Raw genomic sequence first — 14,773 nt, forward strand, 5'->3', positions numbered from 1 at the left:
GGGCCCTACTCTTCTTGTGCTTTTCTCCCCCATCACACTGCTGTCTTTCTGCTAATCAATGTCATGTTCAAAACTTGAAAGCTAACCTCTGTGTCAATGGCCAGATGCACAGCTCCTTTGATCTCTTCTTTGCTAGTCCTTTTAGCTACAGCAGTACAATTAAAGCACCAACACCATCCTGTATTTATGCTAGCATTAAAATGCTTCTTGATGTTCTTGATGTTGATGAAGTCAGGAATAGATATCCTGCACAGATTGTTGGCTAAAACCTGGAATTTTGAAAACAGTGGTGACTGGCCACTGACATTTATCACTCAATTTCCATCACTGCCAACAGCCTTCTAAAGAAAACTCCTTCCATTACAGCCTTGCATATTGGCTGCATCAGTTGGAGCAGCACAACAGATTGCTCCCCTGTGGGAGTTCCAATCCCTCTGCCTTCGCCCTGCTCATCTGTGTGGTCATCCCTACAAGCACCTGCTCTAAACATTTCGTTTAACATCGGCATTTGCTTCCACCACTCAATTTTTTCAAACGGGACACTTTTCGTATAGCAATTATTCATTCAGCTCACCTCTGGAGCTTCTCCTGCCTGACAAGTCTGGCTTCAGCTGGCTTTGCAGTTACTTGCTCCTTCTGCATGTTTGCTGCAGTGACTCTTGTATGCCCATTACAGCCCCACTTCTATTAAACAGCTGGCTGTGATGTGAAATGCCTGGGCCTCAAGCTCTGCAAACAATGAGATTAGCACTTGGGCCTTGTTGTGATAGCCATGTGCAGCAGGATTTGTGACGGTGTGACCCTGTCAGTTTAAGAAAGTAACTTCAAAACCCCACAATCCTCTGTTCCCACACCTCTCCCGGCCCAGGCCAGTGTCTAATTACAATCAGACCTTATAGAGCAGCCAAGAAAAAAGCACACATCCAGATTAACGCAAGATACAAAAGGAGAATTAACTGCTTCAAGAAGGACAGAACCGATGCCGAAAGCAAAGCTCAGTGAATTGCACAGCAGCAACAGCTGCCAATAGCATGGTGCTGGGCTCTAGCACCAGTCGCTGCAGTCACCTGCAAGCGATGGGCTGGCAGGGATGTCTCTCTGCAAAGTGTGTGCACACAGCCCTCGGAAAGGGAGCGTACATACATCTCCAGCTTTCCCTTTGGGCCGTTTCAGGAGCGCACGCAATTCTCACAGTCCGTTTCCAGTGGAAAGAAGCAGGCGCAGCACTGGGCTGGTATTACTTTGTGACATCTTACTAGCTAAGAAGATTGTGAAAAAAACTCTTTTTGACAATATGTCACCGCTAGGCACTTTTAATCAAGAGCAAACTGACTACAACATTCAGCCTGGATTAAAAAGTGCTCTTTCTCCTTAAATAGGCAATCAATCAAAGTGACACAATTACCTGGCCTGAATTAAAACACGTAGTGATTTGTAGTTCAAATGCAGACTACTCCGGAAATACGATTATCCATTTAATACTCAGAACCAAAGCAAAATGCTTCTGAACGCTTAATAAATCTTCAGATGGAAAATTTAACATTCAGCAACATGTTATATTGGTTTTGCTCCCAGTTTTATAAGTACCAATTTGTCTCTTCAAAAAGAAAGAAAAGACTGACAGCATTTCTTAATTGAGTCAGCAGCTTTGCCAAAACGCTCCATACTACTTGTTACCACAGGGGGAAAAAAAAAAAGACTGGTTCAAACAGAAACAGTTGTGCCAGACAGACTTTGAACATACAGTCTTCGCTGAAAAGGCTAAGGATAAATCCCAAGATCCTCACACATGGCTGAGGACTGAATAAAAACTTCAATTTCTGGTGTTATTTCATTCACATACAGTGACAGCGTCCCAAGTAGAGTAAGACGGCCTGGCTTGTGCTGCAGTGACATTGCTCTATAGAGTGGCAGGAGAAGTTTTGAGTTCCATGCATTAAGGTAATAGCAACACATATGCTAATTGCTTAAAATGTGGTATACAGTATTTCTCCGTTATTTCTTGCTTCTATGAATTATAATAGAAAGAACAGTCGTTGTCGTAAATAGTTGTAATTAGGGTAAAAAGAGACATTCTTTCTTTTCACTTTCTTTCTCTATCAGCTAGAAATGAAAAACATGATCACGCTGACTACTAATAAGCATTAATAAAGAGATTGACTACACTTAAATCACCAAGCTCAATATAAACGTTAACTTCAGTTACACACCACGGACCATACATCACCGTCACAGGAAGACAAGCAGTTTTCAAGCTGCAGATTAGAGAATAATGAACCAAATATTATCATGATCAGATGCACTCCTGAGCCAGAAAACAGTGTTTTTTAATCAGAAATAGGGTTTTAACTGAAAACATTTGAGTAAGTTTATTTTCAAATTTGTAAAATGTTACACTTCTCTTTAGCAGCAATAAAATGATGTCTATTCCTGTAAAGAAAGACTGCGCTTCTGAAGGAAGGAGAAGAGATATCAAAGTGTACTTGTAACATTTTAAGATGTTCTTTGGAGTGAAATCTTACCAGGAGGGTCTCTGTTCATCAGGGAGTACTCCTTCATCGTCATGTTATGCCTCTAACGAACGAACACAAATTCGCAAGTGGTGGCAGCCAGGCAAACCAAAAGGGAAAATAGAGCACAACACACCTGTATCTCACATTTGTACCACACCATTTCTGACTAAAATCCCAAATTTAATTTCATCACCTGCCAGCTCCAGTAAGTGAGAAAGGAGGACAAGAATCTTGGCTGCAGATGAAAGTGAATCAACCACAATCACACATCCCGCACAGCTCCGTGGTATTTGCTTTATCTTGAAAGGGTTAGATAGAACACAGCAGCAATGCTGTGACATTATTTGCATCAGTGGCAGCTTAAGTTACTGGGAGAACTGGGCTCAGTACTAACATGTAATTCAAACCAGTACATTGTATGGAGATTTACAAAATGCAGAGCACTTGACAAATACCCATGTTGGTAACAAGGGTGAGAGGAATGGGAATCCCGAAATATTCAGAGATCTGCTTCTGTGGGTGTACAAAAATTCTTAGTTTCAAACAATAGCAGTATGATCAACATGTCTTCCTTTAGATGGGTAATAGGTCCTCCAGTATACACCACACAGTGGCAAAATCTCATTTGACAATCTTCCATCCCATTTCACAAACCAAAGTACGATTTTGGATTTCAGTTTAGCTTTGTAATACATAATTTATCTGAGCTGTAGAAAGGGTATGATATTTCCATTAAAACTTAACTTCCTTCATGTAGAGGACCCATGTAAGACCTCAGAGCATACATAAACCTCATGCGGATTAAATGGCAGCTTTAGAGCTGTGGCAAAGTCTTCGGGGCCTAAGTATTTTTGTTATGTTGAAGTAACATTCAGCAAGTAAAAGGTAAACTAGTAACTTCAGTGAAATTTTATTCTATTTAGTAAGATATTCTGTAATCCAGTGCTCTGGCAAACATATACGCAAAGTAATGATCTTTTCCTTTCCAAATCTAATCCAAAATTACAGCTATGTAATCATAGTCTGAATTCATTGATTCTCTGGGATTAAACAAAACGGTTGGCAGGTATAAGTGCAGAAATAATGGATACCCAGGTTACTCAAGTGCTGAATAAAAAAACAAATAGGAGATTAGAACAGAGAAGCCAGAATCAAAATAAGAGTGGGTGTTCTGGACTTTCCACTAGCTTTGTCTTGTCTTGTCCTCAATCTCATGCATCTCAAAGAAAATTCAGCAGAAAAGCAAAACCCCCCACAGCCACAGCCTGTTGGTGCGACACCCGCAGCAGCCACCACCCCTTGCACCCTCTGGCTGTGCGTGGCCTCTTGAGCAACTCCATGGCTTGCCTTCTGCAGCAAGCTACGAGCAGCCTCCCCGGCTGCTTCGTTCTGCTCAGAGGAGATTGCTCTTGTCTCCTGCTGTGGCCACTTGGATTATTTCAGGAAGTTTTTTCCAGCCTGCTGCTGACGAAAGTTAACAGCCATGCTGTCAACTTGAGGATCTGACCGGAAAATCTTCTGCCTAAAAACTAGTGGTTTCTGAAGAGTTGTGAGACTGAAGGAATATGGAGTACAATTATGATGATAATGAAATGTTTAATGAGAACAAAGTCCCTTAAAAGATGACATGACCAATGCCTGCCCCCAGCTTTGCCAGTACCATGTCCTTCTGGTAACCAACAGTGCACATCCGCCTCACAGCCTACAGCAAAATTAAGCTCCAATCTCCTCCTTCCCAGGCAGAAGAGACAGCTACCCAAGCTGCGCACACTGAGTTTCCACAGCATTCACATCTGCCCCATTAGCAGGGTCTGCGATGGACAGATTTATTCAGACACCATGCCTCTTATTAAATGGGAGGCACGATTGAGCAGAACAGTTATTATGGCTTTAATGAATATCATTGGCATGGTCAAAATTCATTCTGAACCAGAACTAGACTGCATTCTACTTCTCTTAAATTGTGTTTTCATAATAAGTCACTTAATTCTACAGCATCTTTATATACACCTGTGTAAAAATGAGCAAAACATGTTTTTCCTAATGGACATAAGGCTAGCAAATAGCCTGGAAACTGTCAGTGGAGTGCTATAGAAATGGAGAGATTCAGTAATAATGAAAAAAAACTGCAAAATTCTAATGCATATTAACTGCCACTGATAGATCCATTTATGGCTTTGGAAAGCTTTAGAACAGCCCTGATAAGAAGTATGAATACTCATTCTTAAAAACAACAATCTGACTTCCCGTTCATGAGCTGATGCCAACAGTCATTTCATCAGAGACTGACAGGACCCTTTCTGATGTGCTGCCTTAATGCACATCAAGGCTATGCACCGATGGAGGCTGCGGCCTGTGGGAGACCCCTACCGGAGCAGGTTCCAGGCCGGACCTGTAGCCCATGGAGAGGAGACCACGCAGGAGCAGGTGACCTGGCAGGAGCTGCTGCCCATGGGGGACCCAGGTTGGAGCAGTTTGCTCCTGAGGGATGGACCCCATGGTACGGACCCGTATCTGGAGCAGTTCTTGAAGAGCCGCTGCCTGTGGGCAGCCCCCGCCGGATCAGTTCAGCAAGGACTGCATCCCGTGGGAGGGACCCCACAGCACAGGGGACGAGAGTGACCAAGAAGGAGCGGCGGAGAAGAAGCGCTATAGACTGACCATAACCCCCATTCCCCCGTTCCCCTGCACCGCTTGGGGGGAGGAGGTGGAAGAGGGTGGATGGGGGGGAAGGTGCTTTTGGTTTCTTTCCTTTGTTTCTCACTTCTCTAGCTTGTTAGTAATAGGTAATAAATCTTACCATCTCCCTACGCTGAATCTGTTTTGCCTGTCACGATAATGACTGCGTGATCTCCCCGTCCTTATCTCAACCCTTGAGCCCTTTTCATCGTATTTTCTCCCTGTTCCTCTTTGAGGAGGGGGAGTGAGAGAGCGGTTGTGGTGGAGCTCGGCTGCCCACCCGAGTAAAACCACCACACTCCCTGAATGCAACAACCTCTGACGGGAACAGAGGAATGGCCTCTTTTGGTTTCACATTTCTCATCTGGAAAAGCCTTGAGCAGCTCAGATCCAGTTAAATGAATTATGATGAAAAGAAACCAAACAGCAAACAGCAGCTCTGTAACTTTTCAAAGGTTTCTAGAATGAAAACTTCATTTTTCAGTGGCTATGGTACACCTTTTTTCAGGGTCATGACAGAAAGAACAACAGTTCATGACACAAATTGCTTATAAAAAACAGATCAAGAGCATTTAAATCCCACTCTTGGACAAATTCACAGATTCAAAGTTTACCTAAAATGCAAGTACCTCAAACGCATATACTTCAAATGCGTGTTCTATATCTTTTTGTTCATCCATGGGTATTTACCATCAAAGCTTGTCAAAGTATAGAACACATTTCCATGCAAATTTTTAAAAATACTAAAGAAAATTTCACTCGAACATCTGCATTATTTTATTCAAAATTGTTCAGAATTTTTTTTTAAATAGCCTTCCTCTTACAGTTTTCAGATTTCTTTTATGCTACAACTGCTGTTATTGTAATAATAACTGTGGATAAGCAAGAATTTAAAAGCCTCAGCCAGCTTTAGGGCAAGGTAGTTGCTGTTCTGCATCAAAGACATTACAGTTTTTATCACCGCTGGTGTAATTGCCTTCACTGCTTTCTATTCTGTTCTCTGCCATAACAGCTGTATGCCTCATTGACCTTCCCTTATTTTCATAAACTGCACCAACCATTTCCCTTTATTTGCTATTCTATTGCTACATTAAAACAATTCAAGAAGATTAACTAGTGAGGAACAGGTTACCTTTACAGAAGTCATGCTATTTTGACCTCATTTTATCTTGATTTTCCAGCTGCTTGATAGCTGTGTTTCCTTTCTTTTTCCATTTAATCAGTTTACCAGGTGCTGAAATACAGCCTCCTGGTTTGTAACGCCCTCTATCACCTTCAGCGCCTCTAAAGAATGCCAACGCCAGCTTGCTCTTTGCCAGTGCTCCAATGCATTGTGTTGTATTAATCAGAAGTGCTGTAATTTTACTTGTCAGCGGGAATACTCCTAAGATAAAAGCATCAGAGGCAGGGCTGCTGCTGCCCCAAGCGCCCACGGCAAATGGTACATGAGAGAGCCACCAGCTATCACTAAAATGCACGGAGAAACATGACACAGAGAAACCAAGCCCAGACCTGACAGCACAGCCAACCCCTCACCAGCCTGTCGGCATCAACCAGAGCGTTGCTTGCTGCTCCCTGTGGTCCAGAGGTAAAGCAGTTCTTGCTGTCGTGTTTGACTGGGCACCTTTCTTGATAACTGAGCTGGCTGCGAGAGCCACGTGTATCATAACAAGGCAGGAGTCTCTGGACAGTGGTGTCGCCACCTGGATGATGGGAACATTTGCGTCTTACAAAAACGTGGGCAGAAAAATCCTACACTGCTCCTTGTTTTTAGAAGCTACTAAAAATAAGCCCTGCGTGCTGCTGAGCCATAGATGTACGGAAAGAGCAGCCCGTCTGCTGCCGCGAGCGTGCCAGACACCACACCACAGCCTCTGCTCACTTCTCTGCACAAGGCAATGCGGTGAACATGTCTAAGAGAGCAAGGAAAACTTGCTAGGTTGGTAACGGCTTGTAAAGAAAGCTATAAAAGCAGCTGTAAAAAAAAATTAAATAAATTTTCCTATTCTTTTCAGCAGTTTAGAAAATTTAAAAGCCTGATCAACCTCTTGCCCCAGCATTAGCTCCCACAGGCAGAGACTGCCAGAGGGGAACACTTCAGCACACCTACTCACAGCTACAGCCTAGAAGTTCAAACCAACTCCATATAAGGTCTTAAATTTGAAATTGCTAGTTAATGTCAAGTTAGAACTGCTGTGAACTGATAGGTAAAAATATAAATAAATTAAAAAAAAAAAAAGAAAATCATAAGTGCAATGGTTTCAGTGGAGTGGTACTGAATTACACGAGCCTGCATATAGCTACTATAAGATATGTATTAGCTGCCAGGTCTGTCACATGGTATTTCTGCAGCCATTAGAGATGGATATTCTAGATAACCATCCAGTGATGTTTAGAAGGGCATGACAAAAATACTGCTGAAAATGATAACAACTTATACCAAACAGCTCTTTCTAAAGTCATCAACTTAATCCTTTTTTATTCCAAAAAGTCCAAATACTGTAAAGCAATAAACAAACATCATTCTTTCACTGCACATTCACAGATGGAAGCCATACAGGCTAAGTGAAAGAGAATGAACCAATTAATATGTTTAACCTCTCATTTGTTTTATATTCATAGCTTTTATACATGGTCAAATTTATTCTTCCTTCACTTGTTCTTTTATAAGACCCTAGAGAATGATGCTGACCTTGTGTGTGATATGTCATAGCAGGGTTGTTAACAGTCTTCTTCATTAAATGCGAGTAATGCCTGACTGATTTTGGCAACACAATGTCTGCATCTAGATATGCAACAGCTCTGTAAAATCAAGTGATGAACAAATGCAACACTACATGGTCAGATGTCTAATATGTAAATACATTTGTTAACTGGACTCTAATTTGCTAATAGTATGCAGGCAATAATGATACAATCAGGAAAAAATCATGCATACTAATTTATTAGGTAGCATACCGTAAAATAACTACTTTTTTGATAGCATTTCACATGAATGCACTCAAACTCCTTTGAAACCAACTAACACACAAACAAACAAACAAACAACCTGAATCTTTGCATGCCTGAGAGCACATTTTCAGCCACAGCTTTATTTAATTTGAGCAATGAAGTGATATACATTTATATCATCAGAAGAAGGTACCAAATATCTTCCTCACCAACCTCTTAGGACAACTGAGAAGTCTCATTTTGAAAAATGATTTCTCTCTTGCAGGGACTTTTTTCACCCACCACTTTGGACTATTAGTAAGCTGCAGACATCAACTGGTGCAAGAGCAGTGAGATGTACCTGATAAGAGTCAGGTAACAAAATGCTCAGCTGTGCTGACTTGAGTCTGCAATTTACATTTTTCAAGTGTAAAGTATCTTTACCAATAACAGGCTTACCGATTATGCCTATAAGCCCATTTAAGTGACTGCCTACCTTGGAAAATCCTCCTTCCCGTAGCTGTAAGAGACTTAAAACCTCACTGCAAATCCATAGCAAAGCAAGGTACAGAGCAGAGCAAGGAGATCAGCCACTGATATTAATTCTCCGGAACAGCTACTGGTGAGAAGAGTGAAAAGGTCACTGGGGCATTATGCACTCTCACTGTGGCTCATCTAATTGATCTGCTGGAAACAGAGTATAAACAAGTTCATGATGCACATATTTTCTAACAAAACACTTGGAAAACTAATTTAATCTTATGTCTTTGCAGTTAAAGCATCTGTACTGCAGACTGATGAAAGTTTACATCAAATGTGGAAGTAAAGTGAACCCTGCCATTTACATTCCCATCTGAGCACCAAAAATGATGCAAGCACATCATTTCTCTAAGTTTGAGGAATACATGTCAGGGGGCAGGGGAAGAAATTAAGGGATCTTTGGGATGGGAGTGCACACCAAGCACCAGAATCCTTACACTACAGGAAGGGGAGAAACAAATTGCTTGTGGATTCACTTTATTTGATTGATCGGCATCTCAAACATCAATAAGAGTCAAAACTTCAATCCTACACCTTGAATTTTCCCTCTGTGGTTTACATTCACATCTCGGAAGATGGCACTTTGGAAACTTTCTTTGCCACTGTTTATGTGAAAATTACTGTGAAGGCACCAGTTCAAGAGACAGGCGAAGCAACGTATTGTCATAACTGTGTTTTACTGCAAATGTTGTTCTGTGCAGAGAACCTAAGATGCTTTTTTTTTTTCCTTTGGTAGAGCTGAAGCTAATTTCTCACTGTTGTAAAGGCACAATGTTCTCAGGTGGTGTGGGCTATGCTGCATAGATGACAGAAGTCTCACGATACCACAGGCTGTTTAAAGCATTAGGTTTTAAAGCACCGGTATACTCCAGGCACTCTTATTGTATGCTGGGAAAGTACAAGTATTCATCAAAACACAGCAGGAACCAGTTCTAAAGCAGGGTACCTGACATTTAATCCTGCCAATAAAATGCTGCTGGCGAACAGTTTTTAGGGCAGCTGGGTTATCCGATAAAGAGCCCCTTTTGTCCTCTGCTGTCTGTAATTACTACATACCTGTCAGGAATAAGCAGCGTGCATCCCGTCCTGCACATGCAGAAGTGCAAATAGTAAAGGGTTTCATAAAGAAAACCCAGCTTAAAAGCAATCACCTAGATTTGGAAGCTACAGGGAAAATAATTTATTGCTACAGATCAACAAACGTCACACCTACTTAAGTGCAACTCTTCACGGCCCATAATTCAAATCGTTGGTAACGCAGTTGCTTAACAGCACCTTCTAGCAGAAACAGAAAAGGGAGAGAAGGAAGAAAACAACACAAACACACTCTGACACTTTTGCAGATGCCGTGCATTAGGAGACTTTGGGTTGTGCCTGTAAGTGGAGGGCTTTCAAAGCCCTTTTCACCTTCACTCTACCGGTGGTCCCAGATTTCTGCAGTGGATAAGGCTGGCTGCAGAGCTGGACTTCCTAGAGCTAGGACAGAGAGCAACCACCACCAGAGACTCTAAAATGAAAGCATTGAATGTAGAAAAGAGAGGGAAAAAGACACCACTTAAGAACTAGTCAGTCTTTTGTGGCCTCACTCTCTATTTCTACTGAACACAACACAGACAACATGAGTATGCTGCAGCCTAGAGAAACTAGGAAAGTGTAGAATAGACATCTCTGTGAAACTCTGCAACTTTGCCATCTTTGTGCTACTGAATGCAGGAGCTTTCAAGGATATAACGAAGTAAAAGCACTCAACTTATCTAGGATCATTGCTCTTTGCAAGAGTCATCCAGAAGTCTGCTTTTGACCTCTAACAGGACCATGAGTCACTTTGTAGCCCCATAGAGGCATGCAAAGTCTGGGGCAACAGGGTGACACTGTGGCGACTGGGTTAATATCAGACAGGACACTAACTCCAGTATGAAATAACAGTCTTCAGGATGTTTAGAACATTCAGAAATTTTAGAAACATTTGAAAGCTTTTTATTTGTACTTTCAGAAATATCAGAATCAATTGTAAGGCTTTCAGTTAGCCTACCTGGTCACTTAGTAATGGCTCACCTTGAGACTTTAACATGAGTGATCCTGGTTCTCAGGAAAAACTAGGCAAAAGCACCAGAAAGCTTTCTGTCTTCCATAGCAGACAGAAATTTATGACACAGAAAAACAGAAAACATACTTTAAGAGCACTAGAAAAAATGTCAGTAGTGAAAGATCGATATCCAAAAAAATCTAGTTTATCAGCAAAATAACTGTTGTCTGCTGTCTCTCTCATGCATCCTTTTAACAGACTATCATCAAAACTCAGTCTGTGCCCAGGGCAGGTACTCCCACCCGTGAGGCTCCCTTCCCCAGTCTTCCATGCTCTTTCTTATCATGCTCAAGCAATTTTTTACTCTTTGTCCTCCAGGTGTGACTGGTTTGAGTCTTGCAAGATGTGGAGAAGCAGCAGTGAGAAGAGCTGTGCAAACAGTCAGTATTTCTCACAGTCTAAGAAAATTAGTTAACTAATAAACTTTCCTTAACATTGCTTAAGGACTCTGAAATTTCCTTTAATAATCACCTGAATTCTCATTTAGTCTAAGGAGGTGTAATTACTGAGATCATGGGATCTAGTTCAGTTTCAAAGTCTGCAGACAGCACAAGAGTCTGATTGTGGACACCAACAGAGGTATGAATGTATCAAATCCAGGACTGTCATGGAAACATAAATGTCAGCTTCACCAATTTCAAATGTAAGGACGGCTGGCGGTGGGAGAGGGGAGAAGGTGGCAGAAGAAGAAGGGCAGACAAACAAACAAACAAACATTTTAAACCCTATAAAGAACATATCTTCAAGTATCCTCAAACCACACGAAAACTCTTGCTTTAACATCCACGTATTACTTTCATGAAGATGTGTTCTGACTTCGAGCTACCTTTCTGGGTAGCAATTTAAACAGATCCCTGGGTAGGCTTTCCGTCAAAGTACTACACTGAAATATTTTTCCTCAGGTTGACAACATGGGTGGCAAGAATAGTAGCAGGGCTCTGTATGTATCTGTAATTTGATTGCTGAGCAGCCATCCATCACCTACCTGTTTGGCAGAAAGCCCCTCACAAACGAGCTGCATTAATCCGCTCCCGTGACACCTCGCGCTGAGCAGCTCAGCACGGGCTCTGACATTGCTCCAGTTATCTTTGCTGGCTTCTATCACACTTGGCATTTTGTGGATGCTTCCCTGAAATTAATCAGTCAAAAGAACGTGATAAATAGATATGGAGCCTCAATACAGTAATCGGAATAAAAGAATTTGAGGTTTTTACAGGTGGCCTTCAAGAAAGTTTGGCTTCTGAAAAAATATTTGAGGTGACTGGACAGTGGTAGTCAGGAGTTAATGAGGCCACGCAGTACCTGCCATGAGCAGAGTATATGCTTTTACTCAAGGAAAAAATGGTGCTGCCTTAGAATGCAACATACGAAAAAAGTGTTTGGTAATTTATGGGCCCAGAGAATGAGAATACGGAGAGAGAAATAAAAGAGACACAGTGCTAAGTGTATGCGTGTTGCCTGGAGGAGGCCAAAGCTAGAGCTGACCTGCTGCTTAGAGAAAGAATGGCAAATCTCAGGGTAAGGACAACTCACGTCATTTGCTTTTAGTACTGCACTGCTCTTAACCTTAAAAATAATTCTGCATCAGGTTCACTGATAGAAAGAATACATTGCAAAGATGTTATTATGCCCTTTGCACGCTTACGTATTTCTAGCTCAGTCTACAGGGAAAACTGTTATGAAGATGATAGAGTTACAAAAAAATAAAAATAGAAATCAAAACGTTGGAAGGAACAACATAATGAGTTGGATACCAACCCTACACAAAATTAGCAGTGAATGCTTACTGATCCCAACAGCTTCACCATGGAAATCTGACATTTTCTTGATAAAGGAAAGATTTTCACCAGATTTTGTTTTAACTCTTTTGAAGATAATAACAGATGTAAAAACACTACATAAAAACAATTATTTGAGAAAGTCTTAGGAGGATCAGAACGTTAATTTCTACCCAATTTTTAAATTATTGCACTATTTCCCCGTTTCATAGACAAAAAGAATAATTCATATGCAAATAGTCAAGAACACACTTCTAGTTGTCACTGGATTTCCCCCATCACGATCCATCTGTTTTAGCACATCATCTCCATTTCCATCAAGGCTTTTCTGCACATTCCAGCAGCTTTGATGATTTTGTCTGGCACCTGACAAACTGCAATTATACATATTTTTATGTAAAGCATTTTCTCAATGTTTAGCGATTTAAAGTTTAAGGAATGCAAGTGCCTTATAACTTTACAGGTAACAGTCCCCCTGATCTCTGTCTAACCAGACAGAAATGTGATTTGAAAACTGTTTCTTCTGATGTACCACAAGAATGGAAGTCTTCTGCTCCAGTATGTTTATCACTCATCTTCGTCTCTTTCAATTTCATCAGAATGGTTGGAATAAAATGAAATTCGGACTTCTACTTTCAGTAGACATGACGTTTACAAAGTAATTTCCATTATGCACTCATACTTACATGCTGGTAATTTCAAGAAAAGATCTGTTTTAGATTTAAAATTTCTATGGTTGCTTTCTACTCAAAGTTGTTTTCTTTATTTGAAAAGCTGAAGGGAGAAACTTTATAGTTAAGGGTATTTCTTTCAATCATTTAATACTTTCTAGGCATGCTATAACCATATTTTTAAACTGTAAATCATCTGACTTTGGAAGCTCATCATTCTGAGACTTTCTGCTCAAAAGCCAAGCCTGTAGTCTTGCTACAGGCTTGCATAACTAAATGAGAAATAGGAAGTGCCCGTACATATTCCATATTCCCCTGTCATTGCACCCTGACTCTTGTGTGTCCTCTTTATCCCATTGCCAGCCCCAGTCTAACACACAAGTTGTAGATCCATCTTCTGAACCCTCAGTGGAAAAATACAAATGACTATGCCAAAGACCAGCTACTCCACAAATTCACACTATAGTTCAAATAAGTGAAGCCATCTGAAATGATCTGTGACATAAACCATGATAGAAATGTTGTTTGGCTTCACGTCCCTTCCCCTACTGATCACTTTTGTTAAGATTTATTTCCAGTGAACAACAACATCAGCAACATTTTCATCAAAGTCATTAACAGACTCATCTGGGAACCAATTTATCTATGATCCATGATTTGATTTTTATTTCCAGTATATTTATGAAACAGATTTAAGAACACAGTTAAGAACTAATCCTTTGCAAACAAGCCACAGCAATGATGTTTGCAATCAAAGAGTATATCAGAAATTAAATGAGCTATATGAAGCAGATATATCAATTTTAAAAGAACAATATGGATAAACAAAAGGTGAATACACTAGTATTAGGATGGCATGAAATTCAAAATATTTATATCTAATATGCAGTATATGAGCTATTATCTTGGAATAGCAAAAGAATAAAAATAGAAACAGATTATCTACTGCACATAATAAGGAGTTAACAAAAAAACAGAATCAAGTTTACTTCAGATAGTGGATTCTATTCTTATTGTCATCTGGTTCCCAGCCTGCTAAAGATGTGTGATTTCACTTCAAAGACGGAGTTATTGAAGAAGCAGATGGAAGAGGCACAAACCATTCCCAGCCCCTTATGCCTATGGAAGGTAGACATTTTATGGATGGCTACGCTTGGTTTCACAAGTTCTACGGATGCTGTTATTACTTTCGGGAAAATATTGATCTGCTGACAGCAGCAACCGTGCCAGAGCTGACTGTAGATGATGGGAGCCTTTACATTTACTTCAGCAAACTTTGGTTCACGGTCCCTGAAACACCAGATACTGAAGGTAAAGACAGAAAAGGTGTGCTACACAGTGCAGCTTGGCAGCCTTTCTGGTACACACAGGTATACAGTTGTAAGTTTTACAACGAGATGTTTGAGTTTCTGATACCCAGAAGCAATTTTGGAAGTAACACGGTTGCTATTTCAGAGTGGGGAGAAGAAGGAACAGCCACTGAATTGGAAAGAATGGGAGAAACATCAAACAACTTGAAGACTGGGGGAAAAAAATTACAATTGGCAATGACGCCAATTTGAGAGCATAAAAAGA

The 14,773-nt window shown here is 40.8% G+C and overlaps 2 protein-coding genes across 5 annotated transcripts in view; both read right to left on the reverse strand.

Moving 5' to 3' along the window:
• SLC35F1 (solute carrier family 35 member F1) overlaps positions 1-14,773 on the reverse strand; it is a 243,299-nt gene that overhangs the window by 168,179 nt on the left and 60,347 nt on the right. The gene's annotated exons all lie outside the window — the stretch shown is intronic.
• The window catches only part of LOC308193406 (uncharacterized protein), a 32,856-nt gene that overhangs the window by 2,536 nt on the left and 15,547 nt on the right, over positions 1-14,773 (reverse strand). For all 4 annotated transcript variants that reach the window (XR_013949606.1, XR_013949607.1, XM_080588103.1 and 1 more), the window contains one exon: positions 11,735-11,878. Coding sequence is in view for 2 of the 4 variants with exons in the window: in XM_080588103.1 (XP_080444229.1) it covers positions 11,735-11,878 (144 nt within the window). In the remaining 2 variants the exon portion in view is untranslated. The remainder of the gene's footprint in view (positions 1-11,734; positions 11,879-14,773) is intronic.

Source organism: Anser brachyrhynchus (genome assembly GCF_964034855.1).
Source record: "Anser brachyrhynchus genome assembly, chromosome: 3".
NCBI classification, from domain to species: domain Eukaryota; kingdom Metazoa; phylum Chordata; class Aves; order Anseriformes; family Anatidae; genus Anser; species Anser brachyrhynchus.